This window comes from Rhinoraja longicauda, chromosome 8 (assembly GCF_053455715.1).
Source record: "Rhinoraja longicauda isolate Sanriku21f chromosome 8, sRhiLon1.1, whole genome shotgun sequence".
NCBI lineage: Eukaryota > Metazoa > Chordata > Chondrichthyes > Rajiformes > Arhynchobatidae > Rhinoraja > Rhinoraja longicauda.
In genome coordinates, this window is record NC_135960.1 from 71,792,465 (window position 1) to 71,811,362 (window position 18,898).

The 18,898-nt window shown below is 45.0% G+C and overlaps 1 protein-coding gene and 1 pseudogene across 2 annotated transcripts; one reads left to right on the forward strand and one right to left on the reverse strand.

Moving 5' to 3' along the window:
• Window positions 1-2,434: 2,434 nt before the first annotated feature.
• Window positions 2,435-4,592, reverse strand: LOC144596348 (gamma-crystallin S-1-like). Of its 2 annotated transcripts, none has more exons than XM_078404597.1 (3): window positions 4,584-4,592; window positions 4,257-4,499; window positions 2,435-2,710 (listed from the first exon to the last, which is right to left on the reverse strand). In XM_078404597.1, exons 1-3 carry the CDS (start codon window positions 4,590-4,592, stop codon window positions 2,435-2,437), a joined length of 528 nt encoding a protein of 175 aa, XP_078260723.1. The 2 variants fall into 2 exon arrangements, with proteins under 2 accessions (XP_078260723.1, XP_078260724.1); XM_078404598.1 differs by having other exon boundaries at window positions 2,435-2,703; window positions 4,253-4,499.
• Window positions 4,593-11,313: 6,721 nt separating this feature from the next.
• Window positions 11,314-17,924, forward strand: LOC144596088 (gamma-crystallin S-1 pseudogene; annotated as a pseudogene).
• Window positions 17,925-18,898: the final 974 nt, after the last annotated feature.

An 18,898-nucleotide genomic window follows, 5' to 3' on the forward strand; every position in this document is an offset into this window, starting at 1 on the left:
CAGGTGCGGGCTCCAAATTGCAGGCTTGGTATAAATGTAAAAAATGTCCCGAGTGTATGATAATGTTAATGTGCGGGGATCGCTGGTCGGTGCGGACTCGGTGGGCTGAAGGGCCTGTTTCCGCGCTGCATCTCAAAACTGAACTGGACACAACTTATTTCATAGGAAACAAATAGATGCCAAATCTATTGCTGTGAAAATATTACAGAAAGCGGAGGCTTCTGGTATGTGGAGGGTACTTTCATTATATTGATTCTTTCAATTTTTTAAATGATATTTCGTGACAATCCATAGTTGGTTGAAAACAACAATAGGTTTTTATTCATAAAATGCCTTTAGTTTAATTTTTTTAATTTTATTTATAAAATGCTTCAAAATGTTTCAAAAATTGACACCAAGCCATGTAGAATTATTAAGGCAGATGTCTAAAAGATGGATCAAATTGATAGGTTTTAAGGGGCATCTTAAATAATGGAATTGAGATAGAACGGTGGCTCAGTTTGTGGAGATAAATCGCAAATTGGCCGACTGAGGGAACAGTTATTAATAAGGTCATAAGGTCATCAGTGATAGGAGAAGAATTAGGCCATTCGGCCCATCACGTCTGCTCCACCATTCCATCATGGCTGATCTATCTCTCCCTCCTAACCCCATCCTCCTGCCTTCTAGTGGAGCAATGGTGCAGCAATTGAAACTGGGTATGTTGGAAAGGCCAGAATGGGAAGAGTGTCAATAGCCTGGGGTTGTTGGAGATGATGGAAGCTTGGCTGGGCAAGGCAACTGAACAGAAGGAGTGTTGTTAGATGGAGGAGCTGCTGAATGAGTAGACAATGCTGCTCATTGACGAGCTGGATGGGGAGTGGTGAGGGGTGAGGGGTGAGGGGTGAGGGGTGAGGGGTGAGGGGTGAGGGGTGAGGGGTGAGGGGTGATAAACCCGGTCGGGATATGGACACATGTAACACCACCTATGATGGCCTCTGGTTTTCAGAAGCCAGAATGACCCAAGCCCACTGGCTGTTCTTTTGAATAACTAATAGTGCTTAGCATGGGGGTGACAGGTTCAGCAGCATGTGAGCTCCGGCAAGGTGGAGTTATAATGATTCCCTGGAGTACACCTGACCACCGGGTGGCGCCACAATGGGAGCCTCGCCTACAGTCTGTCTGTCCTTTTCGTCCTTTTTTTGTTATTTTTGGTGAGTTTTAAAAGTCTGTGTTAATGTTCTCTGGTTTGTTTTATGTGGGGGGTGGGGGAGGGGGTCGGGGGAAACTTTTTTTCAATCTCTTACCTTGTCGGAGATGCGATTGTTTTCCGGATCGTATCTCCGATCGCTCTGCGGCCTAACATCGTGGAGCTGGCGGCCTTGCCTGGGCCTGACTTTGAGCCCCACCGCGGAGCGTGGACTTACCATCTGAGCCTGCAATCCCTTGTCTGGGATCGACGCTCCAACTGCGGCCTGCGGACTACAACATCGAGGAGCTCACAGTCTCGATTTTAGACCGGTTGGGAGCTCCAAGCTGCACGAGGTTCGACAAGCCCCGACCCGGGGTAGATCGCCTGGCGGGGGGGAGCTGAGAACCCCCCCCCTCCCGATACAGGAGCTTGATCGCCCCGACGAGGAAGGCCCACCGCCGGCTACGGGAGTCAAGATCATCCCGTCAACGGGAGGTTCGAGGCCCCCGACCGCTGGAGGACAAAGAAGGGAGAGATTGGACATTTTTTCGCCTTCCATCACAGTGAGGAATGTGGAGGAGTCACTGTGGGGGATGTTCATGTTAAAATGTATTTTGTGTGTCCTGTTGCTTTTTATTGTTATGACTGTACGGCAAATGAAATTCCTCGTATGTTGCAAAACATACTTGGCTAATAAAGTATGATTGTGATTGTGATTGATTGGGGCAAAACTAGCATTTCATGCATCAGAAATACGATTTAGAGTGCACCTTAATAGAGTCAATAGAGTGCCAATGAAGTCACTGTTCAGACTACTGTCAGAGTGGAGTCCCAGCCTTGGAAATGGTATTCATGGCCCAGACCAAAATTACGATGGGTTGAGAGTATTTAGTGGGATGAGAAATCTGACACTTGGGAGAAGTGGAGGAATGGAGAAGACTGAAGCTGAAAAGGCCTTGGGTATTGGGAGATGAAGTTAAAGACCCCAGAATGTGAATGGGCTTTCCTAAAAGAGGGGAGGAAACCCCCTAGGCTAAATACCTTGCTGAGGAATGGTCACTGAAGAATTTACTGCTTCTGCGTGCTTTTGTATATTGAAAGCTAGGGTCAAAATTTAGACCACCGCATATCATCAACTCATTGTCAAGAAATGACTGTTGTGCAATTCAAAACTCAACACAAAATGGTTCAATTTTGATGAATACAGAATTTATTATGTTTATGAATATTTCATCATGACACAATCTACATTGCAAAAAGGATCTAGAAGTCCCTCATGCGCCTGAAGGACCCGATGGTGGAGTTGTAGCCTCCCCAGTCATTGTATTTCCTGTAATCCCCGGGTCTCATGAAGTACTGTCGGCCTCTGTAGCTGGGCTGTTCATAGAAGATCCAGTAACCATCCATCACTTGGCAGGAGTGGATGTCACGGTTACGGAAACGATCGTAGACGGAGGGACAGTCGTCCATGAATTCCATCATCTGTCCTCCAAAGTCAGGCCTCTCGTAAATCTTCATCCTGTAGTTGCTCCCTCGGTACTGGAATGGAAGTAAATAAAATATGAAGGATCAGAGATGGAGGTATGCTGGCCCTGGCTGATAACGCATGCTAGTAAATACATTACAACCCATGGGTTAATTTGGCGATGTTAGTGATGTGACCCTACCACTATCAGATATCAATTATGTTCATCACTGTTTGAATGCTCATATAATTATGCCTCTACAGTTTGGCTTTCTGCCCAACCAATTGTTCAAGCGCTTTTGATTGCAACATGCGCCTTAATTTAGTTCAACAAAGAAACTGACAAGTTACTAAAGAACCTGGGTATCTGTAGCAGCATAAAATGTTTTGCAAAAATGTTGATGAGCATATTCCAACCAAAGAATGAATCTCCCCCACTTAGTCTGACTCTCATTGAACATCGAAACATAGAAAATAGGTGTAGGAGGAGGCCATTTGGCCCTTTGAGCCAAAATTCATTGTGAGCAAGGCTGATCATCTACAATCAGTAACCTGTGCCTGCCTTCTCCCCATATCCCTTGATTCTACTGGCCCCTAGAGCTCTATCTAACTCCCTTTTAAATTCATCCAGTGATTTGGCTTCCACTGCCTTGTGTGGCAGAGAATTCCACAAATTCACAACTCTCTGGGTGAAAAAGTTTCTTTTCACCTCAGTTTTAAATGCCCTCCCCTTTATTCTTAGGCTGTGGCCCCTGGTTCTGGACTCCCCCAACATTGGGAACATTGTTCCTGTATCTAGCTTGTCCAGTCCTTTTATAATTTTATATGTCTCTATAAGATCCCCTCTCATCCTTCTAAACTCCAGTGAATACAAGCCTAGCCTTTCCAATCTTTCCTCATATGACAGTCCCGCCATCCCAGGGATTAACCTCGTGAACCTACGCTGCACTGCCTCAATAGCAAGGTCGTCCTTCCTCAAATTAAGAGACCAAAACTGCACACAATACTCCAGATGTGGTCTCACCATTTAATTGGATCTTAAACTTGTGCAATCAAAATGTGCAATATTCATACAAACATTTCATTTAGGAATGAGTTTTGACAATAGTCAGCCATTTGGCAGCTCAAGCCTGCTTTACAGATTAAACCTGAAGAAGGGTCTCGACCCAAAATGTCATGCATTCCTTCTCTCCAGAGATGCTGCCTGTCCCACTGAGTTACTCCAGCATTTTGTGTCTGTCTACTGATTAAGAATATTGGATGATCTGATGTAATATTTTAACCAATCTTATCAGACATTTATAGCAAGTCTTTATTGGTCATTGAGGAGGATGTAACTACCCTCTCTCAAAAACATACAGGCCGGATTGGATGTTAAATTGTTAAAATCGTTAAGAATCTGAACCTGTCTTCATCCTTTTCCAAACTCGTCAACGGGCGAATGCCAATGGAGATTTCTGTATCTTACAGAAGTAGGCCAACAATTAAAGTTTACAATTTAATTGTTAGTATATATTTGGAGTACTAATTAAGGAAAAAGATAAACAAAAATGCGGGAAAGGCAAGCTATTGGAATAATGTTCTCAGATATCTGTTGAGGACGATGACATTGGCACTCACGTGGGGGTAGGTGCGACAGGACCTGATGTTGTCGTTGAATCCCATCCAGTGCTGGTAGTCAGGATACTCCCCCCTGCTCAGGACATACTGGTACCCCATGTAGTTGGGTCTCTCGTACGCCACCCACCAGTCACTGTCCACACGGATGGAGTTACAGCGGCTGAAGTAAGGAGACATGTCAGCACAGTCAGTGCTGCACTCATAGTGCCGGCCCTGGAAGTTCCTGTCCTCGTAGAAGATGATCTGTGGGGAGAGAAAAAAAGTACAATTATAATCGCTGTTTCTCAACTACTCACAAAATGTGAAAAAACCGTGAATTAGCACTACCTTTCCCATTTTGAGCTGGACCAGTAGTACCTGCAGATACTTTTGCTCTGGATGGTCCAGTATTTATATAACTGACTGAGCAGCCAATGCAACCAAACCTTTTGTTATTCCAAGGAGCATGTCGCATGGATCAGCTAAAAACAAAATTAGAATATTCCACGCTAACATTTCAGGAAAGCAACCTTTTTTGAGAGCTCTATGTTACTATTCGTTCTTTTATTTTTGCTTTCATGTCACTTTGATTGTATGGAAAGAGAAAAGAGACAAAAGCTCAGGGGCCTGCCTATTCTTCGAGTAACGTGCACACAAAATGAACTCTGAACACTGCTGTACACTCTGAACACAAAGGTACCCGGGTCATTATTGCTTTTGTTTACTAGTTATTTCGTATCCAAGTACAAAGTTGGTGAAAATTTACCGATTTGGCTAATTTTTGTGTTAATACAAATATAAATGCTCTCAGCTACATAATTGGCAGAGTCCGATATTGTAATTCACCATCATAATCATAATCATACTTTATTAGCCAAGTATGTTTTGCAACATATACGAGGAATTTCATTTGCCGTACAGTCATAACAATAAAAAGCAACAAAACACACAAAATACATTTTACCATGAACATCCACCATAGTGACTCCTCCACATTCCTCACTGTGATGGAAGGCGAAAAAAAGTTCTCCCTTCTTTGTCCTCCAGCGGTCGGGGCCTCTAACCTTCCATTGACGGGACGATCTTGACTCCCGTAGCCGGCGGTGGGCCTTCCTCGTCAGGGTGATCAAGCTCCTGCATCGGGGGGGATCTCAGCTCCCCCACGCCAGGCGATCTACCCCGGGTCGGGGCTTGTCGAACGTCATACAGCTTGGAGCTCCCGACCAAGCACCTGTGTTTATACACCTGTGTATAAAACCTGCATTGCTGCTCAGGGCTGTTTGCTTGGTGCCCTGCTCTACCCTGTCTGTACCCATGACTGTATTGCTGGACCCAGCTCCAACGGCATCTTTAGATTCGCCGACCACACCACCGTTGTTGGATGAATAACGGGGCAATGATGAGTCAAAATAGAGCAGAGAGATTGAAAATGTGATGGAATGGTGCCGGGTCAACAGTCTTGCTCACGACGTTAACATGACCAAGATTCTCATGATTGGCTTCTGGAAGGGAAAACCGGGGAGCCATGAACCTGTCTTCATCAACACAATCGCTGTGGAAAGAGTCAACAGAGACATCTTCCTGGGCTTGCATAGTTCTGAAGATCTGAAGATTCTGGTGCAGCGGTAGAGTTGCTGCCTCACAGCACCGGAGACCCGGGTTCGATCCTGACCACGGGTGCTTGTCTGTACGGAGTTTGTACGTTCTCCCGATGACCCACGTGGGTTTTTCCCGAGATCTTCTGTCTCGTCCCACACTACAAAGACGTAGAGGCTTGCAGGTTAAATGGCTTGGTATAAATGTAAATTGTCCCTAGTGTGTGTAGGATAGTGTCAGTGTGCGGGGATCACTGGTCGGTGCGGACCCAGTGGGCCGAAGGGCCTGTTTCTGCACTGTATCTCTAAACTATTAACTAAAACTAATAATCTCTCCTGGAACTGATGCAGTAACAAGGAACGCTTGTTAATGCCTACAGTACATGACTTAGAGGATCGAGGAGATTTGGTGTGTCGATGGATACACTATCACACCTCTACAGTTGCACAGCAGAGAGCAGACTGACCTGGTTCAGCCACTCCAACACTCCGGAATGGCGGAGGCCATGGTGAGTACTACATGATGCCCAGTCCATCACGGGTACTAACCTCCCCACCTTCAAAGGGAACTATAGGAGGCACTGCCTCTAAAATGGCAACCAATATCATCAAAGACACAGGCCTCCTGGCCACCTCTCAATTCACTACTACCAGCAGGAGGAAGGTGCAGAAGTATGAACACCATGACCACAAGGTTCAAGAACAGCTTCTTCCAGCAACCATTAAGCTCATGAATACCAAACACTAATGGTTACCTTAGTAACTATGATCTTCTCTGGAATGGGTCTGACAGTACATTGCACTATGGACTTTGGTTTTGCGCTGTTTAGATTTAGATTTAGATTTAGATTTAGAGATACAGCGTGGAAACAGGCCCTTCGGCCCACCGGGTCCGTGCCGCCCAGCGATCCCCGCACATTAACACTATCCTACACACACTAGGGACAATTTTTACATTTACCCAGTCAATTAACCTACATACCTGTACTGTTATGGTTACTGTGTATTACTCATGCCAAAGACGTACAGGTTTGTAGGTTAATTGGCTTGGTACAAATGTAAATTGGTGTGTAGGGCAGTGTTTGTGTGCGGGGATCGCTGGTCGGCGCGGACTCGGTGGGCCGAAGGGACTGTGGGCAGAGAAGTGGCAGATGGAATATAGTGTAACAAAGCATGGAGTCATGCATTTTGAGCGTCGGTGTAGACTATTTTGTAAATGGGGAGAACTCGAGCTAGTAGTGGCCCAGTGCTGTCAAACGCTCATCGAAACGTATAAGATTATTAAGGGGTTGGACACGTTAGAGGCAGGAAACATGTTCCCAATGTTGGGGGAGTCCAGAACCAGGGGCCACAGTTTAAGAATAAGGGGTAGGCCATTTAGAACGGAGATGAGGAAAAACGTTTTCAGTCAGAGAGTTGTGAATCTGTGGAATTCTCTGCCTCAGAAGGCAGTGGAGGCCAATTCTCTGAATGCATTCAAGAGAGAGCTGGATAGAGCTCTTAAGGATAGCGGAATCAAGGGGTATGGGGAGAAGGCAGGAACGGGGTACTGATTGAGAATGATCAGCCATGATCACATTGAATGGCTCGAAGGGCCGAATGGCCTCCTCCTGCACCTATTGTCTATTGTCTATTGTCTATCATATGTTAACCCATTCATTCCTGGAGTCAACACCTTATTCGATACTGAATACTGAAGACCAACACTTCTGAACTCGCTGCATGTAATGCCTAACCATTCCAGTATACTCACAAAAATGGCATTAAAACACATATATGGAAACTTGGCCACCTATACCCCGTACAGAAAAAGCAGCACAAGGTCGATCTGGTTAATTACTGTCCAATCAGTCTAAACTCAAACATCTATAATAAATAATGTATTATTGACAAAGCTATCATGCTTGAAAGGGTTCAGAAAAGATTTACGAGGATGTTGTCAGGACTAGAGGGTGTGAGCTATAGGGAGAGGTTGAGCAGACTGGGTCTCTATTTCATGGAGCGCAGGAGGATGAGGAGAGATTTTATACAGGTGTTCAAAATCATGAGAGGAATAGATCGGGTAGATGCACAGAGTCTTTTACCCAGAGTAGGGGAATCGAGGACCAGAGGACATAGGTTCAAGGTGAAGGAGAAAAGATTTAATAGGAATCCGAGGGGTACTTTTTCACACAGAGGGTGGTGGGTGTATGGAACAAGCTGCCAGAGGAGGTAGTTGAGGCTGGGATTATCCCAATGTTTAAGAAACAGTTGGACAGGTACATGGATAGGACAGGTTTGGAGGGATATGGACCAAGCGCAGGCAAGTGGGACTAGGGTAGCTGGGACATTGTTGGCCGGTGTGGGTAAGTTGGGCCGAAGGGCCTGTTTCCACACTGTCTCACTCTGTGACTCTGTGAAGGGCCTGTTTCCACACTGTATCACTCTGTGACTCTATGAAGGGCCTGTTTCCACACTGTATCACTCTATGACTCTATGAAGGGCCCGTTTCCACACTGTATCACTCTATGACACTATGAAGGGCCTGTTTCCACACTGTATCACTCTATGACTCTATGAAGGGCCTGTTCCACACTGTATCACTCTATGACTCTGGGACTCTGTCATGCATCATTTACACAATAACCTACTTCCCAATGGCCAGTCCGGCATTTACCAGGACCACTCAGCTCTATGCCTCACTACAGCCTTCGTACAAATGTGGGTCAAACAGTGAACATTAGCGGTGTGGTGAGAGTGACTGCCCTTGACATACAGGTAATGCTTGAGAGAGTGGAGCACTAAGGACCCTGCTAACAATGAAGTCAATGAGTGTCAAAGAGAAAACACTCGCAGAGTTGCCTGCTGCCATACCTTGCAGATGCATTACAATGGTCAATCATTCCAGTCCCAGAACATCACTACAGACAATAGACAATAGACAATAGGTGCAGGAGTAGGCCATTCGGCCCTTCCAGCCAGCACCGCCATTCACCGTGATCATGGCTGATCATTCTCAATCAGTACTCCGTTCCTGCCTTCTCCCCATACCCCCTGACTCCGCTATCCTTAAGAGCTCTATCTAGCTCTCTTTTGAATGCATTCAGAGAATTGGCCTCCACTGCCTTCTGCATCAATGATAAATAATGTATTATTGACAAAGCTATCATGCTTGAAAGGGTTCAGAAAAGATTTACGAGGATGTTGTCAGGACTAGAGGGTATGAGCTATAGGGAGAGGTTGAGCAGACTGGGTCTCTATTTCATGGAGCGCAGGAGGATGAGGAGTGATTTTATACAGGTGTTCAAAATCATGAGAGGAATAGATCGGGTAGATGCACAGAGTCTTTTACCCAGAGTAGGGGAATCGAGGACCAGAGGACATAGGTTCAAGGTGAAGGAGAAAAGATTTAATAGGAATCCGAGGGGTACTTTTTCACACAGAGGGTGGTGGGTGTATGGAACAAGCTGCCAGAGGAGGTAGTTGAGGCTGGGATTATCCCAATGTTTAAGAAACAGTTGGACAGGTACATGGATAGGACAGGTTTGGAGGGATATGGACCAAGCGCAGGCAAGTGGGACTAGGGTAGCTGGGACATTGTTGGCCGGTGTGGGTAAGTTGGGCCGAAGGGCCTGTTTCCACACTGTCTCACTCTGTGACTCTGTGAAGGGCCTGTTTCCACACTGTATCACTCTGTGACTCTATGAAGGGCCTGTTTCCACACTGTATCACTCTATGACTCTATGAAGGGCCCGTTTCCACACTGTATCACTCTATGACACTATGAAGGGCCTGTTTCCACACTGTATCACTCTATGACTCTATGAAGGGCCTGTTTCCACACTGTATCACTCTATGACTCTGGGACTCTGTCATGCATCATTTACACAATAACCTACTTCCCAATGGCCAGTCCGGCTTTTACCAGGACCACTCAGCTCTATGCCTCACTACAGCCTTCGTACAAATGTGGGTCAAACAGTGAACATTAGCGGTGTGGTGAGAGTGACTGCCCTTGACATACAGTTAATGCTTGAGAGAGTGGAGCACTAAGGACCCTGCTAACAATGAAGTCAATGTGTGTCAAAGAGAAAACACTCACAGGGTTGCCTGCTGCCATACCTGCAGATGCATTACAATGGTCAATCATTCCAGTCCCAGAACATCACTACAGACAATAGACAATAGACAATAGGTGCAGGAGTAGGCCATTCGGCCCTTCCAGCCAGCACCGCCATTCACCGTGATCATGGCTGATCATCCACAATCAGCACCTCGTTCCTGCAGTGTTCTTCAGACTTCATCAGTGAGTATAAAATTATAAAAGGACTGGACAAGCTAGATGCAGGACCAATGTTCCCAATGTTGGGGGAGTCCAGAACCAGGGGCCACACAGTCTAAGAATAAAGGGGAGACCATTTAAAACTGAGGTGAGAAAATAACTTTTTCACCCAGAGAGTTGTGAATTTGTGAAATTCTCTGCCACAGAGGGCAGTGGAGGCCAATTCACTGGATGAATTTAAAAGAGAGTTAGATAGAGCTCTAGGGGCTAGCAGAATCAAGGGATATGGGGAGAAGGCAGGCACGGGTTACTGATTGTGAATGATCAGCCATGATCACAATGAATGGCGGTGCTGGCTCGAAGTGCCAAATGGCCCTGTCCTGCACCCATTGTCTATGTTTCTATGTTTCTATGAGCCTTCCTTCTATCAGAGGCCAAAATAGACTAACATAAAAGTATAATTGGAGCACAAGTCACACTGGAAAGTTCTGATTAGTTTTTCTTTAATCGGTCTACAATCTTAATTAATGGTGGAGCAGTTTTGGAAATCTGAAGACAGACACAACATGTTGGAGTAACTCAGCGGGACAGGCAGCATCTCTGGAGAGAAGGAATGGGTGACGTTTCGGGTCGAGACCCTTCTTCAGATTTCCAAGCCACCTGCAACATTATTTAAGACCATGGACTGAATTTTTACTTCAGCACTATTTCCCTATCCCTTAACTGCCTTAATATTCTATCGAAATGGGACTTGAATGAACACATGGTATAAGCTTGCATTGACCTCTAGGGTAGAGAATGCCAAATGTCTGTGTGAAGAGATTTCTCATTTGAGTCCTAAATTTGGTATGAAATACATTGAATCTTTCCTCATATGCCAATTCTGCCCAACCTAGAACCTATACTCCCTCGATGGCAAGTACATTCTTTCTTAGCTTGAGAAACCAAAATTATACACAATATTTCAGGAACTCTGCAGGCCAGGCAGTGTCTGTGGAGGGAAATGAACAGATGATGACTCAGCAGGACAGGCCACAGCTCTGGAGAAAAGGAATGGGTGACGTTTTGGATCGAGACCCATCCTCAGAAGTCTGAAGAAGGGTCTCGACCCGAAATGTTGCTCATTCCTTCTCTTCCAGAGATGCTGCCTGTCCCGCTGAGTTACTCCAGCATTTTGTTTCTCTCTTCGGTTTGAACCAACATCTGCAGTTCCTTCCTGACGATGATGTTTCAGGTTGGGACCCTTCATGAGTTATCTGTCCATCCCACAGACCCTGTCTAACTTGCAGTTTGTTTTGTCTCGCGATTCCAGCATCTGCAATCTCTTATATCTCCACAATATTTCGTCTGAACAAGTGCGGCACGGTGGCGCAGCTGTAGAGTTGCTGCATTACAGCGAATGCAGCGCCGTAGACCCGGGTTCCATTCCGACTACGGGTGCTGTCTGTACGGAGTTTGTATGTTCTCCCCGTGACCTGCGTGGGTTTTCTCCGAGATCTTCGGTTTCCTCCCACACTCCAAAGACGTACAGGTTTGTAGGTTAATTGCTTTGGTAAATGTAAAAGTTGTCCCTAGTGGGTGTAGGATAGTGTTAATGTGCGGGGATCACTGGTCGGCGCGGACCCGGTGGGCCGAAGGGCCTGTATCTCTAAACTAAACTCAACTAAACTAAAAAGGCCCCTATAAAGTTGCAATAAGATGTCCTTGCTCCTGTACTCCACCTTCTAATAATCAAGGTTAACATGCCATTTATCTTTTTAATTGCTCACTGCACCTGCACAGTAACCTTTGTTGACTTCTGTACAAGCATAGGCAGATGCTTTTGAACTCCCCCACTCCATTCTCTCACTATTCCACAGATCCACCGATATGCTGTTATGTGCATTAAAGTAGATAACTTCACATATTCCACATTGTATATTCCATCTGTCATATTCTCACCTACTGATGTCACTGACCTGGCTGTACACTCAACCCTGGAACACCTGGGTTGGATGGACACATAGAAACATAGAAACATAGAAAATAGGTGCAGGAGTAGGCCATTCGGCCCTTCGAATGGACACCTCCAACATATTCATATTCATAGACTACAGCTCTGCTTTCAGTACCATTATCCCAACCAAGTTCATCTCCAAACTCGTGGAGCTTGGATGTCAGCACTCCCCTCTGCAACTGGAGCCTCGGCCTCCTGACCAACAGACCAACAGACCGCAATCAGTGAGGATCGGTGAAGAATCATCCTCGACGATACTCCTCAACATGGGTGCCCCACAAAGATACGTTCTCAGCCCCCGACTCTACGCCTTATACATTCATAACTGCAGCCAAATACCAATCCAGCTCAATTTACAAGTTCACAGAAGACACCACCGTAGTGGGCCAGATATCAAATAATGATGAGATGGAGTAGAGGAATGAGATTGAGAACCTCATAACCTGGTGCCAAGAGAACAACCTGTCCCTCAATATCGGCAAGACAGAGGTGATTATGGCTGACTTCAGGAAGTAAAGCAGTACACACTCTCCAGTATACATTGATGGTGCCGAAGTAGAAATGATCTCTGACTGAAAAAGTTTTTCCTCATCTCCGTTCTAAATGGCCTACCCCTTATTCTTAAACTGTGGCCCCTTGTTCTGGACTCCCCCAACATTGGGAACATGTTTCCTGCCTCTAACGTGTCCAATCCCTTAATAATCTTATACGTTTCGATAAGATCTCCTCTCATCCTTCTAAATTCCAGTGTATACAAGCCTAGTTGCACCAGTCCTTCAACATATGACAGTCCCGCCATTCCGGGAATTAACCTAGTAAACCTATGCTGCACACCCTCAATAGCAAGAATATCCTTCCTTAAATTTGGAGACCAAAACTGCACACAGTACTCCAGGTGCGGTCTCACTAGGGCCCTGTACAACTGAAGAAGGACCTATTTGCTCCTATACTCAACTCCTCTTGTTATGAAGGCCAACATTCCATTGGCTTTCTTCACTGCCTGCTGTACCTGCATGCTTCCTTTCAGTGACTGATGCACTAGGACACCCAGATCTCGTTGTACGTCCCCTTTTCCTAGCCTTTCCTAACCGAGCCTTGCGGTATCCCAGTAGTTACTGCCTGCCATTCTGAAAGGGACCCATTTATCCCCACTCTTTGCTTTCTGTCTGTCAACCAATTTTCTATGCATGTCAGTACCCTACCTCCAATACCATGTGCTCTAATTTTGCCCACTAATCTCCTATATGGGGCCTTGTTGAAGGCTTTCTGAAAGTCGAGGTACACCACATCCACTGGCTCTCCCCTGTCAATTTTCCTAGTTACATCCTCAAAGAATTCCAGAAGATTCCAGAGAATGAGGTCAAGGAACAGCACATCATCAAAGACACAACAGCCTTCTAGACTTTGCACATAGTTCATCAATGACAAATGACAATTCCCTACCACAACTTCTCCAGGCCCATGTTTTGTTTTAGCAAAGAGTTCCGAGAATTGGGTCATTGACCTGAGCCATTAACTGAGTGTCGTCTTCCACCAGTTACTGATATTAATTTAATGCAAAATATGGAATACATTGCCAGAGCAACTAAACACAATCAGGCTTTACCGACCTTTGGTATTGTACAGAAAGGAACTACAGATGCTGGTTTAAACCGAAAAGAGACACAAAGTGCTGGAGTAACTCAGCGGGACAGGCATCATCTCTGGATTGAAATTAAATGGGTGCTGTTTTGGGTCGAGAAATGTCTGAAACGTCACCCATTCCATCTCTCCAGAGATGCTGCCTGTCCTGCTGAGTTACTCCAGCTTTTTGCATCTTTCTATGGTATTGTACACATGTTGCATGTAGGTGTAAGGTGCATTGAGATAAAGACATCTCAGTCAATCTTTGAAATCCAGGACAAAGTCATATTCCATCGTCTGTAAAAAGGATAAGCAATAAAAAAGTAGTAATAATGCCACGACTAGGACCTTCAGCACTTGTTCATAAACATTTGGCCCAGGACAATTAAACAGAGTCAAAGCAGAATGAAAAAGGATCTGAGGTCATCTAAAAACCTGAATGAGGGGCCTTTGTCTGCCGTGCTAGAAGGTTTTATGTTAACTTTGTCTTTTAGCTGATATATACTACTGAAACCATTAGAATAACAAATGTATTTCCAACAGTGGCATTTTGGTTCAGCATATAAATACCCTGCTGCATGAGGCAGAGTTGTATACAGGTGGATCTCCAGACTGAAGCTCAAAATGGGAAAGGCAAGGCAGCTCCCCATGTGTTCAGGATTTGCCAATAATGTTTCAACCAGATGAAAAATAATAACTCACCTGTTTAATTTCCCCACAGATCATCTTCTACGAGGACAGGAACTTCCAGGGCCGGCACTATGAGTGCAGCACTGACTGTGCTGATCTGTCTCCTTACTTCAGCCGCTGTAACTCCATCCGTGTGGACAGTGACTGGTGGGTGGCGTACGAGAAACCCAACTACATGGGGTACCAGTATGTCCTGAACAGGGGGGAGTATCCTGACTACCAGCGCTGGATGGGGTTCAACGACTTTGTTAAGTCCTGCCGCACCTACCCTCAGGTGAGTGGGAGACAGGTGCTTCCCTTTGTGAAATTCTAGAGCATTTTCCTTTTGTTGGGGTCCGTAAACATGTAATGTCACTTTGTATAATATCAGTCCGCCTAAACCTACCTGATCTCCCGGTTGCTCAACACTTTAACTCCCCCGCACATTCCCACACTGAACTTTCTGTCCTGGGCCTCCTCCATTGTCAGAGTGAGGCACAGCGCAAATTGGTGGAACAGCCCCTCATATTTTGCTTGGGCAGCTTACACCCCAGCGGTATGAACATTGACTTCTCTAACTTCAAGTAACCCTTGCTTTCCCTCTCTCTCCATCCCTCACCCTTCCTAGTTCTCCAACCAGTCTGACTGTCCTCCTGATTGAATTCTATCTCTGTATGCTTCATTGTCACCTTCTCCTAGCTAATGATCTGCTCTACATTTTCCTTGATCTGCATTCCTTTTCTCCTTTTCACACCTTGCACTTCCTTATCTCTGTGTCTCCCTCTCCCCTGATGCTCAGTCTGAAGAAGGATCTCGACCCAAAAAGCCAGAGATGGTGTCTGTCCCGCTGAGTTACTCCAGCTTTTTGTGTCTATCTTGTGTAATTCAGTCTAAGGCAATTGATGTATTGCTAAAAAGCTTCTTATATTGATTGGAAGATTTTCTAGAACTTTGTTTTCATCTTGTGGTGTTAAATCCACATCTTATTCATTTGGGAATGCTTTGTGAAATTTCAAATTTGGATAGTAAGACTGAAATAAAGCAGAAACTATCAATATAAAATTAATCGGTATAAAATTAAAAAAAATAATTTCTATCTTGTATTGGAATTTCCCACAGTAGTTATTAATTTGCAAGATGCACAGATTTCTGGATTTCCGATCTCGACCTAAAACGTCACCCATTCCTTCTCTCCAGAGATGCTGCCTGACCCGTTGCGTTATTCCATCGTTTTGGTCTATCTTCGGTTTAAAGCAGCATCTGCAGTTCCTTCTTACGCAAAGGAATTGGGATTGACTGAATCTACTGAGAAGTATAAAGGATGAAGCGGTGAAATTAGGAAAGTTAAAAAGGAGCCATGAGATATTCTTGGCAGATATGGTGAAGAGTAAAAGAATAGCCAGAAAGAAAGGAAGTCCCCTGAATGTCAACACAGTCGACTGTTGTGTGAAGTCCTAGGAAATGTCTGGGGGCTTCAATGAATACTTCCCATCTGCATCTACTGTGGTGAGGCTGCTGAGGCTACTCAGAGAACGAAACAGTGACATCCCGGAATATGTAGTATAAGAAAATAACTGCAGATGCTGGTACAAATCGAAGGTATTTATTCACAAAATGCTGGAGTAACTCAGCGGGTCAGGCAGCATCTCAGGAGAGAAGGAATGGGTGACGTTTCGGATCGAGACTCTTCTTCAGACTGATGTCAGGGGGGCGGGACAAAGGAAGGATATAGGTGGAGACAGGAAGACAGTGGGAGATCTGGGAAGGGGGAGGGGAAGAGAGGGACAGAGGAACTATCTAAAGTTCGAGAAGTCAATGTTCATACCACTGGGCTGCAAGCTGCCCAAGCGAAATTGGGGGCATGCAGCGTAGGTTTACTAGGTTAATTCCCGGAATGGCGGGACTGTCGTATGTTGAAAGACTGGAGCGGCTAGGCTTGTATATACTGGAATTTAGAAGGATGAGAAGGGATCTTATCGAAACATATAAGATGATTAAGGGGTTGGACACGTTAGAGGCAGGAAACATGTTCCCAATGTTAAGAATAAGGGGTAGGCCATTTAGAACGGAGATGAGGAAAAACCTTTTCAGTCAGAGAGTTATAAATCTGTGGAATTCACTGCCTCCGAAGGCAGTGGATGCCAAGTCTCCGAATGCATTCAAGAGAGAACTAGATAGAGCTCTTAAGGATAGCGGAGTCAGGGGGTATGGGGATAAGGCAGGAACGGGGTACTGATTGAGAATGATCAGCCATGATCACATTGAATGGCGGTGCTGGCTCGAAGGGCTGAATGGCCTACTCCTGCACCTATTGTCTATTGTCTATTGTATATTGAATGGGCAGGCTGTAATGGAATACAGCAGGCTAGTAGGATTGGTGTAGATTGGTATGATGGGCAGTATAGGTCAAGGGCCTGTATTTATGCTGTACAATCCATGACTGTATTACACTAGATAGAACTGATTTCCCTGACAGTCTTTCTGACTCCACTACTTATTTTTCAAAAAGGACTTTAGTTTCACAAAGTAAAAATTACATAGTTTAAACAAAGTTGCCTGCTTCCGTCTAGTTTCTTAAGGGGTTGGACACATTAAAGGCAGGAAACATGTTCCCAATGTTGGGGGAGTCCAGAACAAGGGGCCACAGTTTAAGAATAAGGGGTAGGCCATTTAGAATGGAGATGAGGAAAAACTTTTTCAGTCAGAGAGTTAGAAATCTGTGGAATTCACTGCCTCAGAAGGCAGTGGAGGCCAAGTCTCTGAATGCATTCAAGAGAGAGCTAGATAGAGCTCTTAAGGATAGCGGAGTCAGGGGGTATGGGGAGAAGGCAGGAACGGGGTACTGATTAAGAATGATCAGCCATGATCACATTGAATGGTGGTGCTGGCTCGAAGGGCCGAATGGCCTACTGTCTCCTGCACCTATTGTCTATTGTCTATTGACATATTTCATCCTGCTTCTTGCAATGAAGAGTGTTTCAGTTAAGGTCATCTTTCTTCGTTTGGAGATGCCCGCACTGCACACTGAATTGTTTGTGCTGTCTCGCTCCGGTTGTCAAACAACATTCCCAGCAATTGAACACATCCAGTGACTAGGCAACTATTCATTTCCTTTCCTCCTTTATTTTTTTTTTAAACTTCAAAGTCTGCTGATAGATTTATGTTGATGTATTTCAAATTTCTTTTTGGGCAACCATGGAATGGTAGCTACTGCAAATCACACACGCAGTTGTTCCAACACCTTGAATACTGTATGCTTTCCATTCCAGTACCGAGGGAGCAACTACAGGATGAAGATTTACGAGAGGCCTGAGTTTGGAGGACAGACGATGGAATTCATGGACGACTGTCCCTCCGTCTACGATCGTTTCCGTAACCGTGACATCCACTCCTGCCAAGTGATGGATGGTTACTGGATCTTCTATGAACAGCCCAACTACAGAGGCCGACAGTACTTCATGAGACCCGGGGAGTACAGGAAATACAATGACTGGGGGGGTTACAACTCCACCATCGGGTCTTTCAGGCGCATGAGGGACTTCTAATTCCTCTTTGCAAAATAGATTTTGTCACAATGTCAGATTTCAGAAAATAATAAAACTTGCTAACTGATATACTCTGACGTGCTTCTGTGTCACTTCCACTGCTCATCTTAAAGGGCACATTACGGAATGGATAACAGATTTTTAGATTATCTTGGAGAACGAGAGAATACACCGAAACAAATCATTTCACCCCCAAAATCCTTATGTAACTCAGTCAGCTGTTCATTTGGATGCTTCCCTCCCCTTTTTATGTAAAGTAGCTGGAAGACCACTAATTAAACAATTGTACGAGTAAATATGAAGAACAGTTTTATCAGATAGGGCCTTGAATATAACATTGGGGAAGTTGTGTTGCAGCTGTATAAAACAATGGGTAAGCCACATTTGGAGTATTATGTGCAGTTCCAGTCATAAGGTCCTTCAGGGATAGGAACGTTCTTCCTAAAGGAACGTCCTTTAATTCTGAGGCTGTGACCTCTAGTCCTAGACTCTCCCACTGGTGGGAACATCCTCTCCACATCCAGTCATCGCATTACAGGAAGGATGTGCAAGCTTTGGACAGGATGCAAAAGAGTGTAAGCAGGATATTATAGTAGTAGGTTTTCATAGCTGAAAATGGATTAGAATATAAGCTGGCACCAAGGATTTTCAAGAAGTTGGCTGAACCTGTAGAGATTGGAGGAGATCATGCTTAAGTTTAGCTAGCTAATCTACTTTCATGGGTTTATCTGGAAGTTTTTTATAGGTATGCAAAGCAAAGTGATGCAAATAAGACACAATGAATTTGATTATAAATGCTATCCTGCATATTCACAAAGTTAGAGAGATATTCCAGCATGGAAACAGGCCCATTGGCCCAAATCACCCATTCCAACCACTTTGCCTAAGTTAGTTCCACTCACCTGTGCACACTTTGCCTACGTTAGTTCCACTCACCTGTGCACACTTTGCCTACGTTAGTTCCACTCACCTGT

Bases quoted from the DNA above. Each gene is read 5' to 3' on its own strand.
- LOC144596348 (XM_078404597.1), bottom strand. The intron at 2,711-4,256 runs GTGAGTGCCAAT...CTTCCATTCCAG, and splicing joins CCTGTCGCACCTACCCCCAC to TACCGAGGGAGCAACTACAG.